The 12,788-nt window shown below is 48.1% G+C and overlaps 1 protein-coding gene across 5 annotated transcripts in view; it reads left to right on the top strand.

The window, feature by feature from the left end:
- Window positions 1-216: 216 nt before the first annotated feature.
- The window catches only part of EIF2AK4 (eukaryotic translation initiation factor 2 alpha kinase 4), a 44,297-nt gene continuing 31,725 nt past the window's right edge, over window positions 217-12,788 (top strand). The window contains exons 1-12 of one of the 5 annotated variants that reach the window (XM_078602207.1): window positions 217-643; window positions 1,143-1,374; window positions 2,816-2,928; window positions 3,470-3,572; window positions 4,032-4,205; window positions 5,945-6,025; window positions 7,374-7,522; window positions 8,152-8,264; window positions 9,735-9,892; window positions 10,329-10,489; window positions 11,174-11,602; window positions 12,059-12,171. In XM_078602207.1, the coding sequence (XP_078458333.1) occupies window positions 1,225-1,374; window positions 2,816-2,928; window positions 3,470-3,572; window positions 4,032-4,205; window positions 5,945-6,025; window positions 7,374-7,522; window positions 8,152-8,264; window positions 9,735-9,892; window positions 10,329-10,489; window positions 11,174-11,602; window positions 12,059-12,171 (1,744 nt within the window). In that variant the 5' untranslated portion in view covers window positions 217-643; window positions 1,143-1,224. Of the gene's footprint in view, window positions 1,375-2,815; window positions 2,929-3,469; window positions 3,573-4,031; window positions 4,206-5,902; window positions 6,026-7,373; window positions 7,523-8,151; window positions 8,265-9,734; window positions 9,893-10,328; window positions 10,490-11,173; window positions 11,603-12,058; window positions 12,172-12,788 lie in introns of those variants that run through there. The other 4 variants (XM_078602208.1, XM_078602209.1, XM_078602212.1 and 1 more) reach the window with 4 other exon arrangements.

The following is a 12,788-nucleotide window of genomic DNA, read 5'->3' as shown; positions in this document are numbered from 1 at the left end:
CCATCTCCCCCCCCCCCCACCATCTCCACCCCCCCCCCCACCATCTCCACCCCCCCCCACCATCTCCACCCCCCCCCCCCACCATCTCCACCCCATCATCTCCCCCCCCCACCATCTCCCCCCCCATCCCCCCCACCATCTTCACCCCCCCCACCCTCCTCGTGGGCGGTGCCACCCCGGAACGTGTTCCGCGTGCTGCACGCGGCACTTCACGCCTTTGGTTCCGGGTTGCCGTCGTCAGCCGGTGCGGGCGGGCGGGCTGCGTGAGCTGCGTTAACGCGCCAGGGCTGCGTGGCGACTTGTCGGGGTTTAGTTTATCAAGTCTCTCTACCTGCCGTTGCCTTTTTAGCGGATTTTACACACACACACACATACGTTTACTTTGGTAGTGTATTTATTTTAAGTTTAATTATGTAAGGAGGAAAAGTGTTTGAGCAAGCCCCGTGGGGATATCGAGCCGTGTTGTAGTTTTATCATTCGACGTGGCTGCCCGTGTACAGTGGGACGAGCTTGGGACGCATGCGGGTTTACAGTGGGAGCCCTGTGAGCCCTGCCAGCGGCTCTCTCTGTCGTGCTCAGCAGCAGCAGCACCACCATCACCAGCAGCAGCAGCAGGGCGCCTTGCTGCGTGTGAACGCACGGGGTAAGCGGGGAGGCACGACACGGCCCCTCTGGCGGGTGAGCTGCTGTGAGGAGAGGGAGGGAAGCCTCAGCCCAGTGGGGTTTGTCCCAGGGTAGGGGAGGGTGTCGCAGGTGATGAACTTGGTTGTCCACAAAGGATTTACCCACGGTAGAGTCAGTCCCATCCCTGGCGAAGTGGACCCTGACTCGGGTGTAGTGAGCCCCACAGCCACTTACAGGGCCGTACAGGGTCAGTTTCACATCTATTGGGTTGTTTATCGTCAGCCTTGCTCAAGCTGAGCCTCCAGGTGGGTAGTGGGTGCCAGCTCGGGTAGAGTGGGACCTCGGTAGAGTTCCAGCTAGACGACGTTCCCAGGTAGAGTGGAGTGGAGTAAACCTACCCGAGGTTGGGTGAGTTCCACGCAGAGTGCAGCTCGGGTAGAGTTGGGTTCCCCATCGCTCTCAAAGTGAATCTCGTCCCAGCAGGACGGAGTGGTACCCCCCCACCCCTCACCCCTCAGGGCCGTGATGTTGACGCGTCCATTCCGTCCGTGAGCTCCACCACGAGGCCCCTTCGGGGTGGCGAGCCGGACGGCGGCAGAGATGAAGGCGAACCGCAAGGCGGGTAAGAAGCTGTCTGCGGACGCCTGGGAGCAAGAGTCGTACGAGGACCGGCAGGAGAACGAGCTGGAGGTGCTCACGGCCATCTACGGCAGCGAGTTGACCGACCTGAGGAAGCAAGACCCATGGAAGGTGCCGTAGCAGCCCAACCCGCCCGCGCGTTGTGCTGCTCTTTGGGCCCAGCTGTGATGTTGCGCGCCTGTCAACCTGTCAACCCACACGGTTCACTCCGTATTCTTGTGCGGGGAAGTTGAGTTTGCAGGTCCATACGGCGTACAGACGTTTTCATACGGGCAACTTTTGTGTCTATTTGTGTTTCTCCCTTGCGATGGGACTTTGTAGAGTGAACGTTGAGATGTATAAGGGGCACGGGGTGATCAATGAGGTCTGAGTTGGTCTGTAATGAGGTAGGCACTGATCAGGGGTTGACAGCTGGTGGGGTGTTTTGGGGAGGTGTGGCAGCGGTGTGTTGTTTTTCGGCATGGTGTCCCGACGTTTCGCTCCACGCCCCACCCACGTGCTGGGAGCTCCTTCTGAATTGAACACGTCACTTTCGATCAAAGTACAGGATAGAGTTTGCCGGCTACTGTTGGTGCTGTTGTTATCAACGCCGAGCCACGCGCGGTACAACCCGAGTACACACATCACAGCGGACACAGCGCAACCGCGAACACCCATTTACCACACTCGTTGATAGCTAGACATAAGATTCCATTTCATGGTATGATTGTGTATTTAAATAAACATTGTCCACTCCGGTGCATTGTGGTCTCCCACTTTGTGGGACCTCAACGACCCGTGACCTGCGGGTGAAACTGCCCCCACAGGCCATAGTAACGTGGAATTTCCACAGCTGACACAGGGTCATCCGTGGAGTTAGCAACGCCCAGCAATCATTTGCTAATGCAGAGAGACATTACATCATCACTGGTTTTTGGGCATGAATCATGGCCATGTTGCATGTGTGCCCGATTGAACATCTTTCGCACCCTACGTAGCTAACCGTGCGAATCGGAGGTGCGGGGTCATGCTTACATTACAGGAGCACATATTACAATCTTATTTGTATCTTTCGATTCTTATATCTCGTTTGTACATTTTATTCACTCATAGATTGAATGCACCATTGGCCTACCGTTTGCGCATCATTACCACAAAACGTAAATAAAATAATCTATAAATCACAGTACATGACACCAGTATTGGTCTTTATATAAAAAAAAAAACTATTCTGTAATGGGAAAACTAGGTTTCACAACTTTAAAAAATGCGTTTTACTTTTAAATCAGCCGAGTCAAGCGAGGGAATGTGCCCAAGAGGACATCTACCGCAAATGTAGAAAAATGAAATTGGCTTGCGTGCAGGCTGGGTGAATTATCGCAGGACTGTGAAAGATAGCGATGTCTTGGGAAGCCCTTCATCCAGCAGGGCATTGATCATGGCCAATGAGAATGATGAAGCCGAGTTATTTTCTCAACTTATTGGAAACCCGGTGAAAGACAAATCTCGGTGTCTCCCCGTGTGTTGGTGGTGGTCGTAGCGATCAACGCGTTGAGTTTTCCTGTTTCTGCAGGTGCGCCGCCCGCCACAGGTGTGCATCTCACTGGCACCCCACGATAGCGCAGGAGGTGCGTGCTACGTGACTGTGGACCTCACAGTCAGCTGCCCTCCACGCTATCCGGACGAGTGAGCACCAATGCTGCACTTCACTTAGGACACAGCCCACAACACTCCCGCTTAAAGCTGTTCAGTTAAACCATGTTCACACTGATAAGCTCAGGCTGGTTACCATTACGCATTGAAGGTTGCTAGAGCAACCTCCTTCAGGTATTTATTTAAAAAGTGAACTGGCAGCCATTCAGGGTTGGGGTTCCACAAAAGAAGGATTCGCTATGAACTCCGAAGCAACGGTCACACACAACTGGACACAACACATGGTGCTTGCATTTAGCTAAGCTCCGTTGCCGTGGTGTGAACATGTTTCACGTCACAAAAGACACTTGACATTCACTTATCCTAATGATCATATTTTATACTTTTAAAGCACCTTTCACCCAGAGGCCACAAAGTGATTAATTTATATATAAAAGATAAAAGCACGCAGGGTATTTATAATAAAAACAACTGTGTGAACGCACACCTAAGTGGTAATTACTTTGTGTGGTGCACATGAAGTGATCTGACGTGAACCCGACATAAGCCGTTGTACGTTTTACTTTTCTTGTAGGCTCCCAGAAATTGAGCTGAACAATGCCAAAGGCCTGTCCAATGAGAGTGTGAAAGAGCTGCAAGCCCAGCTGACATCCCTGGTATCTGAACTGCGTGGAGAGGTAAAAACCTGCACATGTCACGAGTGCATGTGTGTTCGGAGGGTCGGCTCACAGATGTTTGTGTGGCAGCAGAATGCAACACACTGCAATTTTAATTTATAAAGTATCCAAATATGACTGTTTTGTTTGATTACGGGATAACGATAAATATGATGCATTTAAATAGTTTTCTTGATTTATGTTTGGACGTCTGGATTTGGTAGAAATTGTTCCAGTATGTAGTCGGCACCGCTCAATAATGCTAGTATCATTTATTTTGGTGCCATTAGTCAAGCCTTCGTGACACACTACAGTACTTGAAAGCTTTATCGAGACAGATTGAGATATATTTGGTTCACCCGCTGTCAATTGGCAAAGAGTATATGTGCTAAACATGTGTTGCCTTGCGTTTGCAAGGTGAAGGTTGCCCTTTGGTCATATTGTCGCAACCTCTGTGTTCGTGTGCTTCTGGCTTCACAGGTGATGATCTTTCAGCTGGCCCATCACGTAAAGAACTTCCTGATCGACCTCAACGTGCCACCGCCGTGTTCTTTCTACGAGGAAATGCTGCGCAATCAAGCATTGCAGCAACAGAGGCTGGCTCAGGAGCAAGAGACGGCGTTCCGTGAAAAGCTGCAACAGGAGGAGAGTGAGGTCAGTGCTGCCCATGCCACAGCTGCAAATAGCGATGCAGCACCATTGACATTAGCGTCAGTCGTGATTTGCTGCTGGATGGAGGCCTCCCCAAGTCGTTTCCGTTTCTCACAGTTACGTAATGTAGGCATCCGTTTAGCACTTACATGAGGTTTAGGCCATGTTAATGAGATAATAGACTTCAAAGTTTAACTGTTGTCACCAACATGGCACTCGTGTGCGCTTCAATGAAACGTTAATGCAGTGGCTTCACTGGAGCTCGATAATGGAAAACCTGACTAACACGACAGTGTTGACTTATTAAGGCATCTTCAGCCACGGTATGTATCTACAAGTATAAAGGATTTTTTATTGAGTTATGTATGCCTTTAAATAAACTTCTGACATGTTTGTATTAGAGTAATTATTATCCATGATGGACTTTTATATCAATAACTTGATACTGAAATCGATATATATATAAAAGTTAGTAGTTTTGTGCGTGTGTCACAGTAACGCTCTTTCCGGCCTGTTGATTGGCCAAAACAAAATGCTGTATACAGGAGATAATAGTATGATGTGTGATGTTATGAACAACCTCATACGTTTGGTCAGGGTAATGGAACCCCTCGGCTATAAATTGTATCCATGTCAGTCGGCATTGTGTTTGTTGTACGTATTGGTGAGTTAATTTGAGCTTTGGATGATCGGAGCTTTTTGTTTAAAGTGATTAGCAAAGAGAGAACCCTGGTGCTCATTGAAAGTGGGAATATAAATAAATAGATCTTTAGCTTATTTAAATCATCGCACCTACATAGCAATAACTGAGAATGGTTTAGGTCACCAGCTACAAACTGCAGTGACGATTACTGTAAGATTCTGGTTGAAAAATGTTAATCCATTGTGTAGATATTGAACATGTGGGTTGGGAGTGGGGATGGCAACAGTGATTTTTTTTTTGTCATTTAACTTTGCATTATGGTTAACACAAATAACACATTGCTATTAATCTGTTCAACTAAAAACTATGAAACTAAACAATTATGATTTTACCAGGTCAGACCCAATGAGCTATATAGCTCATTTTTAGAAGCGACCTGTCCACAAATGATAGTTCAACGAAGTGGCTGATCATGTGGAAATGTGTAGCAGCCAGATACTCTTAAACGCATGTTTCTAAATGTGGAGGACCTGGAGAAAAATCTATGCGTCCAATGTGGAGAGCATGCAACCTCCAAATATACAGGCGTCAGGATCGGAATCGAACCCACGACCTTTTGTATACCAGGTAGTTAACATCTTGCCACTGTGGCGACCAGGCTGTAATGTTGACATGCCTGCTCATCCTGGGATGTGTCTCTAATGCCAGATGCCTGTTGTCAATGCCATGTTCCCATTGCTATATAATACGAGTGTAACAGTTTGCGCCTTGGCGATTCGATGTGCCGTCACAGTTCAAGGTCTCATTTTCTTCCACTGTGGTGAATGTAGCAGCCTCTTGATAAGTCAATTATCTCCATTACTTACACAGCCCTTTGTCAGTGAAGTGCTGGGAATAAAGCTCAGGCTGCTGAGTTCATAGCACAGTACACAAATCACTGCACCCCCCCCCCCCCCCCATATGAGGTGTGTGAATTGAAATAATGGATTCTTGGAATAGTTTTGAATTGATGAATCAATGCATCATTACACGTCTGTTGAATACCCATTGTTGTCAGTGTGTGTTTGGTCGTATGTTGTGATCTTGTGTTTTTAACCAGAAACGTGCAATTGATCATGAACTCATGCGACGAGAGGAAGAGAAGAGAGAGGAGAGGAAGAGGAAGGAATTGGCTAAGCAGGTGATTGCAGTATTTAAACAAAATGTTTTATTTCCTGTTTATTAGCAGTCTACGGTAGTTACTGGGTTTCAGTTGGAAGGAATCTAATTGTTGATTCCATGCAAATGGCCTGTCCAGGGAGCAAAATGAAAATGTATTTTGTAATATTTTAAAATATTGGCATTCGGTCCTGAAAACCTGTTCTAACAGTGGATAGCATGAATGTTCACAAACTTTCCGGCAATGTATGTGGTTTTTTCATGTTCCGTGGCGACAGTTTATTTGGAATTGTGGGTTGTGAAAAATGATGGGCAGGCATGTGCATGTCTGTAAAGAATGTAGCTGTTAGCGTGTGTGCATTAAACAAGATGCAAAGCTGTGGGTGGAAAGGGCAGTGATGCGAGTGATTGACGGCTTTACTGCTGCAAACACATTCTCTGTGTGTGTCCATCTCTGTGTGTGTCCACCGTAGGTCGAGCCGCAGGGGAGATATTTGTAATGTGGGAAAAGTTTTCAATTAGTCAAATAATTTTCTCATAATTTTGTTAAATTTCCACGAAAATGTTATATATAAAAATAAAGATTAGTTTTACTGTCATGTGACAATCTCATCGCAAAGGCTTATGGAAAAGTGCACCCACTAAATGTATTAAGAATTGAAGTACCACTTTAAGGATGTTTCAGGAGTGCTTTGATGAAGCTATTTCTGAGCCCTTTTTCTGATGCACGCGGCACCCTGCGAAATTTACGGATGTATGATTCATCCTGTGACATGATGCCAATAGCACAGTGGAGTAAGTTGTGGGAAAAAGACATAAAAGAGGTGCACTGCTCTTGACTTGCCATCCCAGATCCAAGCAGGATGGGAGGTTGACATGCTTGATGCAACCTGCAGGATCCACCAAGCCTCAGTCAAGGCACTAGATTATATTTACATACCACTGTCGTCATTATCGGCTGTAACCAACTCTTAAACTAAAACTCTTTTTATTTTACCAGGTAAGGCTCACTGAACTATATAGCTCCTTTTCAAATGCGACCTGGCCACAAATGAGAGCTCAACGAAGTGGAAATTTATAATAGCCAAGTACTCTAAACGCATGTTTCAAAATATTGAGGGAAAAATCGGAGGACCTGGATAAAAATCCACGCTACTACGGGGAGAGCATGCAAACTCCAAATATCCAGGCGTCGGGGTCGGGGACCGAACCCATGATCACCTGTATACCAGGCGACCATGGCACAGCAACCCACTGCCAGATTAGGCCTCTCCAAGCTTTCTCACTATCCTGCCACCATGCCTCGTCAAATGTGTATGGAAGTGCATGTATCATTATTTATGTTATGTTCCTGGCTGTGCATCACTCAGCAGGAGATGCGCGAGGGAATGGCAGGCAGCCCCACGAATGACGGTGGCGTGAGCGGCCAGCCATCACGGAAACCAACCGTGGGGTCTGGGGAATGGAGCGAGGGCGAGGGCTCAAGTCGCACGCGGAGCCGCTCTGCGAGCCGCTCCAGGTGCAGCCTCGCAATACGCGCACATGCGCTCACGAGCCTCGCTGCTGAGCCCTGCTCACCCTTATACTCTCCTGTGTGTGTGTGTGTGCCTGAGGTTTTTAGGTTCATTGTTATCCAGTGGTAGCATATTCAGGCAAATTGTGTGAAAAGCTGTCAAAAAGTGACAAGACTTTATTTGGCGATGGGGGTAGTAGGCCTACGTACTTTCGGAGTAAGCTGTTTGGGATGGAAAATACTAGCCAGCGATGCCTTAACTTAGCCCTTGCCACACTAACCAGACTCTAGCCCAAACCCTAGTTGTATTCACACTTGCCAACAAGATACTGGTCTTACTCTAGCCCTAACTGCATTTGCTGTCTTAACGCGATTCCTTGCCCTAGCTTCAGTCACACTAGCCAACCATGCCCTATCCCCGAGCCCTAATCAGACTCTCCATCTAGCTCCTGGCACGAACCCTAAAACACAAGTCCCCCTCGTTCTAACACAAGTAGTCGTGAGCACCTGGTAGCAGCCATTCCACGAATACTAACTATAACCCCCTTTTGCACTGTTTGTTTGCTTTGCACTTTTGAATGTCTCACTGCTGTGACCCAATTGATGCTGTCGTCGTGTTTTTCTTTGTCCGGCAGCAAGAGGGAGCGTCTCACATCCCTGTGCAGCAGTGACAACTGCAGCCCAGGAGCAGAGGTGCTCAAGTTCCACACGCAAGGGGAGCGCTCCGTGTACCGCGGAAAGTGCATCGGTACGTGGTGTGCTCTGTACGTGTTTTTGCTTCCGATTTGCGTTGGATGAGGTGTAAAGGTGAGTTTTGCACTTTGTGCATTTATCTACCAGTGGCTGGACCCAGCTGATTACTCACAGAGTTCAGGTTAAGTGATATTTTCACGTAGATACCTGGTCTGATAAATCAAGCTTAGTCAGTCAGTCTTGAACAACTGGGTTAATATTTAAGTTAGCAGACGAAAGTCCGTCCCTCCACATAGATTATAAATATATTTTTATCAGTCCATAAGCCTTCTGTAAAAACAGCATTATTTTAAGCAGACAAACTCGGGATTGGTTTCAATCATCTGGGTCAAGTCATCAGTCAATTGTGTTGAACAAATGTTGCTATAAATACCAGCTGTTATTGGAAAGAACACTCCACTTCTGCTATGGGGCCGATTCTGTGCAAAATCGTTACAATAATGTGTCATAATGTGCTGTTTTTGAGTATTATTGGTATTTTCTACAATCTAGATTAAACCTATCTAAGCCGTAGCCAGCTATAAAGCCTAGATTAGCCAAACAATGCAATTTAGCCAAGCTAAGCTAAATCAAACAGTGAAGCCAATCCAGAGAAAATCCACTCCATGTCGCTGAAAGATTTTTATTGTAAGCCATGTTACGATGTTAGTTGTGATTTTAACTTTTAAAAATAAATTTCGGAAAAATATAGGTCATGTTTCTCAAACATTCATTTTTTCCTGAGTTTGACCAATGCCTGAAATAGTATTGATTGTAATGATGCATCGATTCATTCATTGAAGTGTAATTTTATGCTCAAGATAATGCGTAAAATTGTGCATGCTTGTTGGTAAATGTTTGCATAAAATTGGTCAATGTAACCCTTGCAGCCAGTAGAGATGGTATATTCTTTATCATTAGCACGAGGCATGATCTTGCCACTTGTAGATGACGACCTTCCCAAATTTTCACCATCTTTCTTGGTCTCACAATGCACAAATCTCCGTCTGCTCTGCACACAAGCCGATTTAATTGCTCCATCACTGGTAGTGGAGGGCATATTCCCTCCATTGGACAATCACTGCATAACGCGATTTGAGATGCACTTCTGCGGCCTTTTGGAATGCTCTTCCTTGCGATATTAGGAAGCCATTGGAACTGTGCACTTTTGAAGCTAAATAAAAAACTAATTTCCTGCTTTTTGTGTTTCGTTTGTTGTCCGTCCCCCGCACTTCGGATCAGCACAGCTGCCTGTGTACAGTGCAAGAGAAGTTCAACATATATACGTTGGAAATACTTATTTTGGATAATAGTTAAACCAAATAATAAATTGTTCAATTAAACTGTGATTGTAGCATGAACATTAATCGAATCGCAAGTGCAGGAGATAAATCGTTCCATGCCTATAAATAAGCCGATGATGCAGCGAGCGTTGTGAAGCAACGAGGCTGGCCCTTGCTAACATGACGGTTCTGCTGCTCGGCAGGTGAGAGCACTCACTTGCACCGCCAAGTGTTCAACGCGCTAGACAACAGCACGGGCGAGCTGGTGGTCGTGTACGAGTGGGTGCTGCGCTGGCCGGTAGGACACCCCGACCTCCGCACCAGCGAAGACAAGGAGCACATGGAGAAGTGCCGCAAGCAGGTGTGGGGACCGATGAAAACTCGTGGATGATGTGGGTCTTTATAAATGTGCCTTGCCATAACGTTTGAGGCTCTGCATATAAGCCTCATCCCCCTGAACCTTCCACTTTGTCGTGGTTGGCACACTGAACGACAAAGCCAGCTCACTGTTTGATTCCCTGACAACGCTAGCATCAGTGTTTAGTGATATCTTAACCAGTCCTAGGCCCCTCCTTGGTCATTCCAGCCTTAAACTAGTTCCGGGTTTCGATGTATAAACATCAGTACTGGGGAGACAAAGGCAGCCTGGGCATGGTGCTGGCCACACGATCTTCTTATATGCCGTAGCTGCACTTAGAGGTGCTCGCAAACAGTACTTGCCACAACAATCTGTGCAGGCTACACGGGGATCTTGGCCGTTGTGCTGATGTGTGTATGTATGTCTGCTTGTCCACGAGGTGCAAGGGGCCAGTGCAGAGTTACAGTCGCTTTTGAAACTGCGGCACGAGGCGCTGGTGCCGTACCTTGCCATGGAGAGCCAGGAGACGGAGACGGCCCTCAACGTGCGCCTGCTGGCCGAGCACGTGTCCGGCACGAGCCTGGCCGGCCACCTTGCCCGGTTAGGCAACGCGGCGGTATCCCCCCCGACACTGAACTATGACCGCTGGCATCCACCCACTTAATTTGGTTATTGTTGAAGATGTCATCCTATGATGCTGGGGATGCTACATCACTGATAATAATCCTTGGTTCAATTCTAGGCAACCTCCGACTAAACCGGGGTTTTAAGTGGAGTGAGTCGACACTCTTTTGTGCTTTCAAATGGAGAACCAAGAGGAGGACAAGGATGAGCCTCCTCCGTGTACACGGTAGTCATTTGGTTTACTTTGCCGAGATAGCGAGGTGGCACCATAGTCAACCATGTACGTGTGCTTTTCTTCGTCAGTCAACGACTGTGTAATGACCTCCCCCACACCCTGCAGGATGTGGTGATTATTTAACCATGCTTCACCATTCGGGTCAGTCTTGATTGGTATAGACGGGGAGTTTAGAACTGGAACATAGAACAATACAATAATGGATGTTGCTGCACTTTGTTCTGCTACGCGCCATGTCGTCCCGCAGAAACATACGACACTTGTTTTATTCAGGGTGGGTGCCCATGAAAGCATCCAAGTTCAACTTTGCTTACCTGCCAAGAACTGATGCAGTCAGACACATTCTGGGTGATTTGGTCACAAGCTAAAGGCCAATCAGATTTAGGCTGAAACCAATCATGTTTGTTTAAATTCTCCTGCGGCAGCACTGGCCCCTTGCCGGTGGAGACGGTCCGCCAGTACGCTTCCCAGCTGCTGCACGTGCTCGACTACCTGCACGCCAGCTCGGTGGTGCACCGTGACCTGCGTCTGTCGAGCGTGCTGCTGGACTGCGCGACGGGTCTGCTCCGCGTCGCCGACTACAGCCTGGCGCGCCGGCTCGCCGACGCCTGCGTGGCGAGCGAGCGGCCCGGTCGGCCCGGCGTGCCGCGGGTCCACTTCGTGGAGCCCGAGTGCGGTGCCGGGGCCGGTGCTGCGGCGGCCCGCTCGCAGCCGCCGAAGACCGGGAAGAAGGGCGACGTGTGGCGGCTGGGCGTGCTGCTGGAGCAGCTCGCGATGGGACGGGAGAGCAACAACGATTCGCCCGACACGCCACCTGCCAATCTCCCCGTTGACTTCCGCGAGTTCCTGAGCCGGTGTGTTGCCCGCGTTCGTCCAGCGGAAGTTGGCTCCGGGTTTGGAGGCCGCCGAGCATTCCGTGCCAACACTTCCTCTCGGTGCAGGCATTCAGGATGTTATCCCATCACCATATTGGGCTTTGTCTTTTTTTCTGTTGCCATTCTTGGTGGTAGGGCTTTCCGTGAGCCTTGCATAATGTGTACAACGTGCCGCCTTTCTCTGTTTAACTACATTGATTAGTTTATCAACCTAATTACTTTTGTAATTGCATAGTTTTCAAGTTTAATGGAGGATAATTAACGTTGAGGGCCCTTGGTTTTAAGAAAGATGCCTTTCAAAAAATTAAAGATTTGGGCATGGGGAGGGGCGGGCACCGCTGATATTTTTAACATAATTTTTTACGTAAAAAAATTATTTCCCCCGTCATTCGATGAACGTTGAAACGAGTTGCCTTGATGTCCATTGTCGTGCAGATGCTTGTGCGTGGACGACAAGGAAAGGTGGAGCACGCAGCAGCTGCTGGAGCATCCCTTCATCAAGTCGCCCGTCTCGTGCTCGCCATCCACGAGGCCACACAGTCCCGATGGTGAGTGTCTGTGTACGTGTATATGTGTACGTGTGTGTGTACGCGTGTGTGTCTGTGTGTGTGTGTCTGCGTGTGTCTGTACGTATGTTTGTGTGTACATGAGTGTGTGTGTACGTGTGTGTGTATATATACGTGTGTGTCTGTATGTGTGTGTGTCTGTGTGTGTGTCTGTGTAGTTCATGAAGCCTTCAATAGCTGTACCGGGGGAATTTCCATTTGGTACAGATATAATGGGAGGCTGATCGACGCCCGGGTGCGATCAAGGGATGGCTCCCTATTGGTCAACCACGTTATGTATGCCGATGATTTGGTAATAGCTGCTCATTCAGAAGAGGAGTTGGAGACGCTGCTGCTGAGATTGGAGCGTGCCACTAAGAGGTGGGGCCTTACCATCAGCCCCACCAAAACTAAGCACCTGCCTGGGTATTTTGTACCATCGGACACTCCACCCCCACAACTCCCAATTGGTGATGGGGCAGTTGTGGAGAGAGTGGAGAGTTTCCCATACCTGGGCAGTGTGCTTATGACCGGCTCCAGTTTATCAGCAGAGGTCTCACTCCGAATCAGTCGAGCGGCAATATCTTTTCATCGGTTGCGTAACGCTGTGTGGAAGCTAC

This window comes from Lampetra planeri, chromosome 18 (genome assembly GCF_965212315.1).
Source record: "Lampetra planeri chromosome 18, kcLamPlan1.2.h2, whole genome shotgun sequence".
NCBI classification, from domain to species: domain Eukaryota; kingdom Metazoa; phylum Chordata; class Hyperoartia; order Petromyzontiformes; family Petromyzontidae; genus Lampetra; species Lampetra planeri.
Note: the sequence above shows the minus strand (reverse complement) of the source record. Positions and strands in the feature narration are given on the sequence as shown.